The sequence below is a fragment of the Alosa pseudoharengus genome, unplaced genomic scaffold (genome assembly GCF_046254945.1).
Source record: "Alosa pseudoharengus isolate Yale_2024_CS ecotype anadromous, Long Island Sound unplaced genomic scaffold, YU_APseudo_1.1 YU_APseudo_1.1_scf_9, whole genome shotgun sequence".
NCBI lineage: Eukaryota > Metazoa > Chordata > Actinopteri > Clupeiformes > Clupeidae > Alosa > Alosa pseudoharengus.
Genome location: NW_027468881.1, coordinates 18,895,479 through 18,909,460, shown reverse-complemented (window position 1 = coordinate 18,909,460; position 13,982 = coordinate 18,895,479). Strand labels below are relative to the sequence as shown.

The following is a 13,982-nucleotide window of genomic DNA, read 5'->3' as shown; positions in this document are numbered from 1 at the left end:
GTTTACAGCTGTGATAAGCTCTCAGGATGTCCACACACACACAGCGACATTTACTGTTTCCTGATTTAGCATTTCCTGCCCCCAGTGCCAGCTGTGTACTCAGAAAGATGGGCTCCTGCATGCAGACGGACAGGAAATCGTTGTTTGGCCTTGTCTCCAGCCAAGCCCACTGGCACCTGTCTCTGCCTAGCAGAGGCTCGTCATCATCTCTCTTGCTCTACACTCTCGCTCTCGGGCGGTGGTTCTATTTTGACCCAAAAGGCATCCCCACAGCTGACCCAGATACACCTTAGATCACATCTGGTCCATGGTCAAAGAGAACAGCCAGGCATTGTTTACTTGTGACTTTATGACATCTTATTTATGTTTACATCAGTCTGCTATCTTTTATTATCCTGCACCGAATGAACGCAGAGATTGACAATAATCGTAATAAGCCCATTGTTCCCATTCATTCAGACATGGAAAATAAGCCAGATGATGCAGAATGATTGTATATCCACAGTTGTGTCATGTTGTATCTTTTAGTTTTTTTTTTTTAAAATACCTTATTAAGGTGTACTACATGTGTCTTTATCTCTGACTCAGGTTTGACAGTATCTCAGTGCATTGAACTATGATGACATACAGTAGATTGACATATGATTACAATATTATATGTACATGTCTGCTGCTCCAGGGGGTGCCACTGGAGTTGTATTGGGAGTATTTGAATTCCCACTGGCATCCTCAGAGATGTCATACATACCATCTGAGGGCTACACATCTGATCATTATTCATAATAACACTTCCGAAGGGACAAAAGAAAAGTCAGGACAAAATGTATTACAAGAGCTGCGGCTCTGAGCTTCACAGAGACATTCAGCCTCTGTTTGTATTAATTGCTCGCAGTAAATCGATAAACTATGATGTGAGTCACCATTCTTTTATTCTCCAAAAGAGCAGGAGGTGTGGATCCATAACTGGATGTAGATGAAAAAGGTAATCAATGTGGTAGCTCCAGTTTTACTCAAAAAAGGATCAATGTGATGTTATATTGCACTGGAAATGAAAAAGCTGCACACGTATAGTATTAGATATCATATCATTTTACAGACGTTTTCTATAGACTTGGATGCAGTCCAGATAAAACCTTTGAAGCCTGGGAAAGCCTCTCTTTTAAACACACACCTTTAATTACGTAATAAAAAAGCAGTGGGTTTAAACAAAGACTTTCATTTTCATATGTGTGCCACTAGAGGAGATAGATAGTACTTGTCTCTTTGTTTTCTTTTGTTGTGTGCGTGTTTCTGTAGGGGTTAAAAACCATTCTAGCAAGAATGATACCTCCTCTTTGCAAACACACACACACCTACTCATACACCACACACACACACACACATGGGCATATGATACACAAAAAAAACAGAGTAAACCACTCAGAAGGACACATATACACACATGCACACATACACACACACACACATTCTGGGCCATCTCTTCCATAATGGATCAGTGTAAACTCCCTGGGAAACAGCACAGGGCTGAGAAATTCAATGGAGGGATTAAAAAGTCTTTGTGTCAGCAGTGACACCTCCTTGTCCTTATCGTCCATCCCAGCAATGCCTCTCCATCACAGGGCATTATGGCTGGCTAGCAAGACTACGCCTGCTCTGAGGAAATAAAAAAAACTGCTGCTGTTTTTTTTTCTTTTTCTCTTTTTTTGCATGTTTACATTCACATTTTTTTGAGTGATTTACTATTCTGAAAACATATTTTCTTCATGATTGGATATTCTCTCCAGTGACAAGGAAGAGGTGTTCAGAAAGCTGGCATCACCAGTACTTTGAGATATTGCACATTTGGCATAAAAACATCCAGCCTCTCCCTTCACCATGTGGAGTGCATCAACGAGATATGCCTTCAATGGGCCAGTTATGTCATAAGTTTAGGTTTAATATCCTAGTTATATTATAACACTTTTTCAAGGATATCCAGTGCATTTTCCCATTTAGAGAGGTGTCCTGCTTAGCACACAGGTCCTAACAGGGCACAGAGTGTTCTAAAATCAGCTTCCAATATTCCACATTCCAGTGTTCCGTTCCTAGAACTCCACTCCTGTGACAGACAGCTGTGATGAGACACAGTGATCAAACCCTGATAGGAGAACCGAAGAAGTGCAGTCGGCAGCATTTTGAGGACCTCTGATTTACATTCAAAAAAGTACCAACATCTTACTGTGCATCTTTGTGTGTCTGTGGGTGTGTATGTGTGCGTGCATGTATTAGATATATCTATATGAATCTGTGTCTGTATGTATATATACAACACTTTGTGTGTATGCGCACGTGTGTGTATGTAAGACTGTGTGTGTATGTGTGTTTATATTCATGGCACTGTCTTATTGTTTGTCTGTCTAGAGGCTCATATACTGGATCAGACGTTGTTCTGTTCCAGCGGCTGTCCTGGTTCTGGACCATTCTTAGGTGGTGTCGGGTCAGGCTCCGTCAGGGCGGGCAGCGTCTCGGGCGGAGGCAGTGGTGCGGGCGACGCCACAGACACCTCGTGGTTCTTCAGCCTGTCGCTGGGGTGACTCTCTATAGGCGGCGCCTGCTTGCAACAGAAGTACTGCTTCCAGATCTTGAGGAAGGCGGTGCGGAACTTCTTGATGCGGAAGGCGTAGACGATGGGGTTGACGGCCGAGTTGCCGTGCGTCAGCAGGATGGCGATGTAGATGAGGTACATGGGCTTGTGGCACCCCGGGCAGAAGAGAGTGATGCAGTTCATGATGTGCAGCGGCAGCCAGCTGACGGCAAACAGGAAGAGCACGAGTGCCAGCGACTTGGCCAGCTTCAGCTCCTTGTCGTAGTACTTGTTGGGGTCGGTGTAGCTGGTGGTCACCTTCTTGTTGAGCTGCTTGTGGATCATGTAGAAGATCTCGGTGTAGATGGCCAGCATCAGCACCAGGGGTGGCAGCACCCAGCCGAAGAAGTTGAAGTAGACCATGTAGTCCATGCTGATGACGTTCTCGAACTGGCAGGTGATGACCAGATCGTCGCTCAGGGAGCCGTTGCTGCGCCGACGCAGGTTTTGTAGGTTGTTCCAGCCCAGCATAGGCGTGAGGCCCACCAGGAAGGCCACAGTCCAGCACACCACCACCGCCACGCCAGCACGACGCTGCGTCACCACCCGCTTGTAGCTGAAATGACAGGAAACACACATGCATGCACACAAACCGTTAGCTTTCTTAAGCATGTTTTCAAATAACACACACACAGTTTACATTCTCAAGTATGTTTTCACAGGACACACACACAAACCATTAGCATTTTCATTGTCATTTTGAACTTCCTCTTTGAACTTGCTACAATGTCTATAATATCTATTCCATTCCATTATTGCATTATTCCATTGCATTTGTATGGAGGGCAAAAAGGGAAGGGTGAATGAATGTGTTTCTTGATAATTATTTAATGTTTATTCTATGGTCTTTAAACTTTACACTGTCCATGTTGTTATGCATATGATATGTATGTCTGATCTGATCATCTGTTGCATGTGGCTATTATCCTGGTCCAACATGGTGAATCTGAAGGTCTATAATGAAACTTAATTGTGCTTTACTTACCACAATATTCACCGAATTTACCAGTAGTGGCAGGAATTATTCTATTGAATTCAGCTTCATTTATAGAGAAAATGCTCATTCTTATGTGCTACGATACAGCCTTCAGCACAAGGATACTTGAGTTTAATTTAATGTTTGGGTGTGTGTGTGTGTGTGTGTGGTGGGGGGATCTCTGGGGTGTTGATTCAGCAAGCATCCAATATGAATCTCCCTTTTGTCACGTATTCCCAGCACAGCTGATCCATTGCAACATTTTGCACCATTGCTCACTCTCATTGCGCATCCCAGGGGGGAGTAAATGGGAGTGTTTGGAGTGCATACATACAGCCGAGTGACTGCTGGATCCCTGCACACACAGAACAGAGCAGGGCAGCAGAGCCCCTGCAAGCCACTTCAGCACCCTGGCCAGGGGCCGGGCCAAACCTTGCTTTCTTGCCAGCAGAAATACAGCACTTCTGATTCACAACTCAAGTTCCTAAACTGCATTTCACTATGGACCTATTGTAAAGTAATTTATCTGTATGTGCTAGTGTATGCATGCTTAAAGTGATTTGTTTTGTAAGAACAGGCTACCTTTGACCTTTTTATTATGATAAACTGACCTTTAAATGGGAACAGTGACAACTAAATGTCACTGATCTACAGTAATGAACCCTGGTCCAAAAAAAACCACTCTGGCTTTTCCTCACCACTCAATACAAGTTTTTTATGTCCTGGACTGTTCATTTCTCATCACCACAAATTGATTTAAATACAATTTCTTGGTTCCACAAAATCTGCCTTGGGCTGAGCAATATTGAATCTCAATTTTCTAGAAATTGAGACACTTTAAGGGTGGAGAGTTAACACTGTAGCTACGCTTGTCTAGCTACAGAGTGCTATTCTGGGAGTGCTTTGATTCCTCGCGCCGTTTATCGGCTAGACTTGTAATTCTTGTATAGGGATGACAAGTAAATTGCCTGCCACAGCATACGAACAAAAGCCTTAATATCACCACTGATGCAGCTGCCTAGATAACGTATGTGATCAGATGGGTGTATCCTCCCTTTTTCACAGGCAAACATACTGTACGGCCAGTGCCTCCCTCACAACCACATTCACGATAAGACCTGGCTTATGCTACTTTTTTTTTAACCTTCATGTTTCCACCATTCGGCCATTAAACACTAATGTCAGATGATGTCAGTGGGCAGTTAGTCTCTCTGAGATATGGGAAACCAAATCTTCATAGTGCCCAATTGACTAACACCACCAACAGTTGGAACCTTTTCATTTTAATTAACTACATTATCACATCACAGTGACTAACGGAGAAAAGCCAAACATCCCAGCTACTTTCGTCAATACAATGATGGCTAACCACAATGTGAAGTAGGGCTGCACGATATTAGGAAAACATGCGATATGCGATACCATTATTGAGTACTGCGATAACGATATAATTTGCGATATTTAAATATACTGCTCAATAAAGGTTTTCCACACATATTTTGAAACCTTCCACCCTTTTCTCCATTCTCAAACTACATTCACAGAATGTCTGACAGTTCTTGCAAAATAAAACACTCGCCTCAAAAGTTTTACTTGTGCTCAGAACCAAACAGTGACAGAGTGATTCAGTGTATGATTGAAGTGTTCCCTTAATTTTTTTGAGCAGTATATTTAATGGTTTTTTTTTTCATTCTGCTTGCTGCAAACATACACTGTAGGGTTGGGGGGGGGGGGTAAATGTATAATTACAGAAATAAATGTATAATTTTTAAATAATATAAAATATCATGTAGCCTATATGGCCTGATGAAAGTGGACAGCTAAGAGACCTACTGACTAGGCTATCGAAGTTGTGTGGAAGATCTGCTCCTAATCCTCATAAAAGACGGGTGGACAGCCAATCTGAACACTTGTGCACCAACCAGCGGAATATTCCACATTGCCAGCCTTCGATGGGCCTAGCAAAGAAGCTAGGCCTACTTAAGCTATATCGCGGCAATCATCTCAGTCTGTAACCTCATACAGTACGCTGCGCATCCCACGTTATTAGGCTACCGGCATGCCGACTACGAGGGCAGCGGAAAGTGAAAGTAATTGGGCTGCAATCGCACAGTCCAGAAGTAGGTTAAACAACTTTTACAAATAACGAATCCTGATTACCTCTGTGCTGCTGTCTGGGGCTTTTGCTAAATGCTAATCATGAAATACAAGTCTTACAGACAGTGAAAGACAACTTCTGATATAACGATAACGAAATAAATTGTTTATTTTAACACGGTGGAGAAGGACGCATTTACGCTGTGTTTGTAACACGGCATCCTTCATAAAACCAAAATATTCCCATATAACAGACGTGCTTTTCCTTTTAGTCACTAATTCCTCTTCACCCAAGTGTAGCCTACCTCGCTCGACTCACTATTTTCAGCCATCACGACTTAGCTCCCGCTTTAACACCTAAAACACCACACACCTAAACTGGTAGGGGACGGGCTTCTTGGGCTGCATGACCGCATCAGTTTGGTAAAATATGTTGACATTCAGAATGTGAATACACCATAGACTGTATGGAATGCGCACGGCACAGAAAATTTATCGAATTTATCGAAAATTAAGTAATCTTTGCAGTATGTCCATCGCAAGTGTTGATATCGCGATAACGATAGATTTTAGATATATCGTGCAGCCCTAATGTGAAGACAATGTGTCTTCAAGTCTATGTATCTACTGTAGATTTAATTCTAGCAGCTTTGTATTTGCATTAAAAACAAACACAATAGCTGATTACAGTAAAATGGGCTTTGATCATCTGTGTTAGTGGACAATATTTTTTCTAAAAGGTAGATGCTGTTTTTTCTTCACGTGTCTTTCAGGTCGTAAGTAATGGAGGTATCTGTAGAGGGATGCTTTTCAGTTGTTCTGTTTCCCAGTCAATTAGATGTCATATTCACATCGGTAGCTGCTTGCCAGCGTCAACTGCTCCCTCTCTCTCTCTCTCTCTCTGACACAAAATAATTGATTTTTCACAGAGCCCGACCAACCCATCCACCCACCTACACACACACACACACACACACAGTTTCATTGTCTGCCCATTATTAGCCCCATGTTGAAAAATCTACACCTGTTCCCATGACACAGAGGCTCTTAACCTCTTAACAATGATAGCCCTCTTTGTCTTCCCATACCCTTGCTCAAATGAACCAGCTCTTTATTAACGAAGCTCAGTCAATATGTCTCTATGCTTGTCTTGCACATCACTCGTGAGTGTTCCGCCTGGCTGCATTATTGTGGTGTCACTCAAACATGTCTGTCTTTATCAAGCCTGTGTTTTGCAATTAAGGTTGTGGCAACTTCCATGGCTGAGAGAGCACTCCTCCAATGAAACATTCTGTTGTGGTAATTACAAATTAATGGACTTGCAACTCCTTTCACTCTTCGTGTAGTCCTTAGTCAAACACTGCACCGTCCAGCCCCTATACAGAAAACCGCTTCAGATTGTTTGTAGCACATAGGCTTTTCGTCAATTAAAAATGAATGACTCTTTCATGCCTGAGTGGGCTGGGCCAGGTTGCTGTTTTTTGTACCTTACATTGGGTCATGGGGTTACAGATTGCAGCAGATCCCAAGCCGCCTTGCATCACAGGTGAGCAGTCAGGTGTTATACATGGTTTCACAAAGGGTCTTTTTCAATGCACTGGAGGAAACACAGCTATCAACTCTGGTTGGAGCACTAATGTGAAAGACAGTAGGCATGCATGGCATAAGACTCATGCTCTATATATGGCCAGCATCACTTTCCCATGTGGCATCTACTAATATGCATTTACCTTGTTCATGCACATACACAAAAACGCACGAGCGCACACGCACACACACATTCATAAACAGAAATAGAGGTTGGTTTAACTAGCCATTCATCGGCTCTGTCCTTCAATACATAGGACTTCATTTCCTGTCCCATTGACACTATTGACTTCTTCTGTAATGCATGGTGCCCAGGATGTAGTAGTGATGTATTGAATGCACAACCCTGACAGTAGCCGGGTTTTCTCTACTGCATACAAAAGAGCTCATTCTGATTTTGGTCACTGTGTGTGTGTGTGTGTGTGTGTGTGTGTGTGTGTGTGTTTGTGTGTGTGTGCGTGTGAATATCTGGCTTTGTTGTGGTGTCCTTGAGAATTAATTCACTGTAAGAGCACAGTCTAGTTTATGGGGGGAACATAACTGTTCTTCCCAGTGAGACGCCAGCTCCACTTACACACTCAGACACACTGGCTCACCGCTGTAATAGTCACTCTCACCCCTGGTTACACATGAGTACCAATTTCCTGTGTTAAGCCCTAATTGTGTGCATGCTGGGGCATTTGACCCCATCTACTCACTGCTGGGCACAGGGGGCAAAGGGCATGATTTCTATGCATCTCATGACAGAATAGCAATACCTGCAATTCTCACACGTGTATCTAGCTCAGATGTAAATTGTGGCGGGATTAAATTTCAGTGAGACAAAACGGCAAGCATTCTTGCAGATGTTAAGTATCTCTGAACCAGATCAGGTTCTGACCCGAAGTGGTTCAGCACTGGAGCAGAACCAATTGGACCTGCTTTCTCCACCCTTAATCAACTGGAGGATGAGCAAGGGTGGCACTGGCATTAATTATGCCCAGTGGGCAGCAATAGAGGAAAACAAACTACTAACACAAAAATAATGTACTGAAAATAATATTAGCTGCTGTATAATTACAGTGTGTTTTAGAGTGGAAACTTGATAATTGATACCCTGGAAATCCAGAGTTCTCGAGAGAGAGCACAATGGAATTGTCTCTGCGAGACACTCTGGCAAAGAGCAATGATGCACGTTACTTTTTCCCCTTGCATTCCGGGGAACCAGCTAAACTGATGAAGACAGCGTTGCAACGTTGGAGGACAGTACACCAGGGCCGTAGTCACCATAGACATTGAGGGGGACGTGTCCCCCCCAATATTCAAATATGACCAAAATGTCCCCCCCAATATTCGGACATAGAAAAATAAAGAAAGAATAAAGCGCTATATAGGCCTACAGGAAACTAACACGTACTGTATCTGAAATGTAATCAAACATAAATAACGCACAAATTAGTGACCTATGGTTCCAGAGTAGCCTACACCCCTGAGTGGTTTGTCCTGGTGATTTTCCGTTTTTCGTTAATGGAGTGCGCTATCAAAAGCTTCCATTTACTGCACCCTACTGCGGTGAGGTAGGGCTGTTAACAATATCGCAAAAGCTACTGGTACAATTTTCACAAAACTTCTTGAAAAGGTGTAGCACATGCTAAGGAAATCCCATAGCCTACATGTTTTGAGCCGATCAGACTGAAAGGGAACATTTTCCATATTGTAGCCTATTCTCGCAATGATAGCGAAAGTGAAAAGTTTTATTTTAAATGATGAATTTGTGCAAGCCTGTGTCATTTCTTTCACGTCTTTCAATATAAATAATGCATTCATATGCTAGTAGTAATGCCAGAAATTACCGTTTATAGGCCTCTTACAAATGATTGTTGCATCTTGCATATTATTTAGATGCGCACTCAATCGCGCATCCATGCAGGCAAAACGATCAAATGTGGCGACGTTTACAATAGGCCTACGTGTTAGCCTACAGTTAATGTGAATCGCGGACAATAACCAAAGAAAGGAATTTGCACCTACATTCACCAATTAAAGGCTGTAGTAGGCCTATTGTTTCTACATGTTGGCACAAAACGTAATTTCTGTCAGAAGCCAGTCTATAATGCATACAGGGGTAACATGAGGTGGGTCAGACAGAAGAGGGGCCTGTCTTAGTAGCCTATTCCTGAATCCTGTCCCTTTCAAACTATGTTAAAATTGTGTGATTAGCCGCCAGCATAATAAAATATAAATTAAAAGACAAAATCGTATTAGGCTCCAAACCTATGAGTCTAAGCCTTAGTTTAAAAAAATCTTCAGGTGTAAGTAATAAGTCAAAGAACCACATTCTGTGTAATATAGAGGTTATCACAAGATACTCTAGTTTGTAATTTCTTTTAAAGTATACATTTTGAACACAAATGGAGTCACGGGTCCAGGGATGAACCAGTGAAGTTGCTTCTTCTCCACCTTTCTCTTTTCACAAAACTCACCAGAAGGGGGGGGGGGGGGGCATCTGTGTCCAGGGGTTCATAATCCATCCATGCCATGCCTATGTCCGTCAAAAGTTTGGAATAACCTAATTGACTGACCTAACGACTTCTTTGTGATTTTTAATAATATTTTTGCATGGTAGGAAATGTATTGAAATTCTGTTTGGGGGTCCCTCAGACCCCACCACAGATTTGGTCCCCCCCAATGTTGACATCATGACTACGGCCTTGCAGTACACATTGGCCGTAGTGTTATCTGATTGCGTCAAAGTCCGAAATCATTTAAAGTAAACATGGTCTAGTGTTATCCAATTGCGTGCAGTGAGATTTTTAAATGCATGCTTGTTGCCGCCCCTCCAGTTGGGCCATTACATTGCTCTTTGCCAGACCCTTAATCTTTCTAGATTATCAGGGTCTGGATTTTCCAGGCTAGGTAATTGATGGTAATTAAAGGAAATAGTAATTTCAATCCGACAATCGATGTATCCATTTAAAGCCAAAATAGCCATTTTGAAATACCAGGAAACTTAGGAGGAAATGTGGTTAAATAAACATTGCTTTGGTCATTATCATGTCAGTATGAGGACTCCATTTCATGCCTGAGATAATAATCATCTTCAGTCATCATCAGTCTTTTTAAAAAGATTGTGTGAGAAGTGTGAGTTCTTGATAGCTAACTTAATATCTCTGCAAAATACTTCCTTAGGCTAATTAAAGGATAGTGGGTAACAAATAACAACAACAACCATGTAATCCCCTGGTCCAGATGCAGGTCACTGGCACATCTGTGCTTTGGCATCTGCGCCCTGCGAAACACACTTCACGCCCGACAGAGCAGCTACAATCAGCGCAAACCAATCCAAGTCAATAAACAACACATTGCAAGCTATTACAGCACGAGTTGTGGTCGTTACACGACCAGTTCCATAATGCTTTGCATTGCCGTCACTGCCGTACTGTTTGTAAAATGTGTGCTGTTTTGGCGTTGTACTAAAGCTCGGCATACACCAATGAATACAACCTACGCATAGAAATAGTGCTGCGGGATAAAGTTTTCGTTACCTGGTTGGTATCTTGACTCTTAAATAGCGGTCAATCGCTATTGCCAGGAGGGCGAGGATGGAACTTTGCGTCAGGACCAGTACCGTGCATGCCACCATAAGACAGCTGTAGAAGTGAGTTTGGAGTCCTATGCTGATGGTTATGGCCAGCGGTATGACCAGAGCCCCCACCGCAATGTCAGCCAGGGCCAGCGAGACGATGAAACAGAACGTGGTGTCTCTTAACGACTTGTTAATTTTTACAGCCCACACCACCATCACATTTCCGATGACAGAGGACACAGCAATTATCACCTCCATCCCGATGTACAGGGCTTGGGAGGAGGGGAGAGCTCCCGGCATGTCTGCGGTCGATGTAAATCAAACTCAAAAGAAAAATGTTTTTTAAACGACAAAGCAGTTTTAGCACAATGGGCAATACAAAATAATCCACCGAAGTATCAATAAATTGATAAGCATTATAATACCGCCGAAATTTAATTCAAGTCCGGTTCATTCAGGAAGTTTCACATGCTGGTAAAAAAACAAGACTTGCAACAATATTGTTTGATATCTTCTTAATATTGGCCGTCTTTTCTTTGTTAGCTTCGTGTAAGACAATGTAGCACCTATCTATCCACCTGCGCTCGAAGCTCAGTCATGTCTATTCCTACACATTAGAAAATGGCATCTTCCTTTGTTGTTACTCCCTTGGTAATGTCTTGGCAAAACTCTGATCTCTGAGCCATGGAAAAGCTTGACAAAAGTGTTCATTAATGCGCGAAATGTAGTGTCCGATGTACAATGGTTCCAATACTACGGGCTGCAGTTCCGTTCCTGTTACGCGGCTGTCTTCAGAGTGAAAGCAATGCGGTGACCCAAAATAGCTCTCGGAACAGCGGAGCGCTTTGTTTTCACCCAGTCCTCAGTCTCCAACAAAACCATGTGTGTATAACGCTATGTTCTTGGTTTACTCTCATCCAAGTCCATGGCGGTGTAGTGATTAAAGAAAGATTCCCGTGCAACCACCAAATCCAATGAGAGGGAGTTGGTCCTCGAGTGTAAAACAACGCCTAGAGCGAGGGAAATACCGCTCTGACTGTCCCAAACACGGCAGAAGTGAATGACTTGAGGAGTCCACACTGGCGTTCTGAATTACCATACGCATTTTAAAAGCGTTTAGTCATTGCGACCATTTGCAATACGTACTCCTGTGTTGTCACACCATGTAACTCATTGTGCATTAACTCGTATCACATTAGGAGGAGTTCTTGGACGCATGACGTGAGTGATAAGTTGTAGGACGTCGACCGTAGTTTACACTGTGGGCCAAATATATTCATTCAGGCATATGATATGGTTATGAGGAAAGAAAAACATTATAATGCGGCTATATAACTATGCTACTTAAACTAATGAAGTAATCCACCATGGAACTAAAATATTATTCATAAACAGACCATCTTCATTATAGTAATACATTAGTAAAATCTGTCAGCTTTGATCTTTCATGATTAAAAGAAAATTAAACCACAATCACATTTTTCCTCTCCATGCAAATGATACAGGTGCTCATCAAAGGTGGGGGCAGGAGAGGTAGCCTAAACCAAGTGTCTGTGCAACAAAACCACAAACCATACTACCCCAGGAATTTTATGAATGAACCTTATTATGCAGTGTATTTGGACAAAAGCGTCTGCTAAATTCCATAATATTGTAACCATAACCTCAACCTTAAGCATATAAGAAATATGACTGCCATGTTTGATGCATAATTTGCATATACACTCACATATAGATTTATATTATTACTTGTGACTAACTCTAATCCCAAACCCAACCCAACCCAAATAAGTATAAGTATATACTCTTTTGATCCCGTGAGGGAAATTTGGTCTCTGCATTTTTCCCAATCCGTGAATTAGTGAAACACACTCAGCACACAGTGAACACACAGTAAGGTGAAGCACACACAAATCCAGGCGCAGTGAGCTGTCTGCAACAACAGCGGCGCTCGGGGAGGGGTTAGGTGCCTTCAGCCGTACTGGTCGGTGTTCGAACCGACAACCCTCCGGTTAAAAGTCCAAAGCGCTAACCAGTAGGCCACGGCTGCCCCATAAAATAATTAACAGTTAATCCAAAGTACCCTACATACTGGAACTGCACACATAAGAAAAAGGGCCTCGTACTTTCAGTTATGTATGGAGTACATAGACACTCGGCTTGATTTGATCCCTTCAGTGTGTTGTGACCTCGGGGTTAGACATCCTCACTGATCCTGTGGGCCCCAGACAGAGCACACAGCAGCCTGGTGGATGCAACAGTGCAATGGATGCAGAGAGAGAGAGAGAGGGAGAGGAGGAGAGAGGGTGTGTGTGTGTGTCTGTGTGTGTGTGGGGGGTGGGGGGGGTGGTGAGCCAGAGCTCAGCCAGACCCAGGCACTGTGCCAGAGGTGCAAACAAAGGCAAACCTTTACAAACAGTTTTTCCTTTGCTTTGAGTTCACTGCAAGTGAATGCACCTAAATGGTCTGAGGCAGTTCATGGATTGCGGATTTCAAGGATATTGTTTAAATCAAACTATTTGGATGTACATGTATACAAAAATGGAAATGACACAAAAAATTAAATTTAGATTTTAACACGCCTCAGTAGCTGTTACGTTGGAGGTGGAGTGGGGTGATAAGGTGAGAGGCCCCCACCCCCCAACACTAGGAGTCAGGCGTGTCTTTCAGACAAATCTACCGCATCCACACGCAAAGACATGACAGAAGCAGAAATCACAGTGCTGGGCACTTTCATGTGATGTTTTTACCATTCCCTGTTAATACACAACGTGTGAGTCTGCCAAATCCACATGGCACAACACATATAAAACTGATTTATAACCTGCCCAGATGGACTGCACAGTCAGGTAAATGCTCAAAAGGTCTGTGATAGATCTATATCTCAGGCTATCTCTCACTGTCACCATTACCAACCCAATGCTTATCCCAGGAATCAAACAATACCAATGACCCCACATAACAGCATAGGTCATACAACCCATAACTATACAAACCGTGTTGGTTAAGGATATTTGAAAATTGAATTTTGAATCTACCTCCTTCCTGAATCACTGATAAAGGAACTTAAAGGAATGTTCAGTTTGTTTTTAACCTTTAGACAGCTTTTAAATTCCAATCTCTGATACAATCTT

At 42.7% G+C, this 13,982-nt stretch overlaps 1 protein-coding gene across 1 annotated transcript; it reads right to left on the bottom strand.

The window, feature by feature from the left end:
* Positions 1 to 2,416: 2,416 nt before the first annotated feature.
* adora1b (adenosine A1 receptor b) lies at positions 2,417 to 11,148 on the bottom strand. Its single transcript, XM_076276740.1, has 2 exons — positions 10,808 to 11,148; positions 2,417 to 3,179 (listed from the first exon to the last, which is right to left on the bottom strand). The coding sequence occupies exons 1-2, from the start codon at positions 11,146 to 11,148 to the stop codon at positions 2,417 to 2,419; spliced, it is 1,104 nt and encodes a 367-aa protein (XP_076132855.1).
* Between the last annotated feature and the right edge of the window lie 2,834 nt (positions 11,149 to 13,982).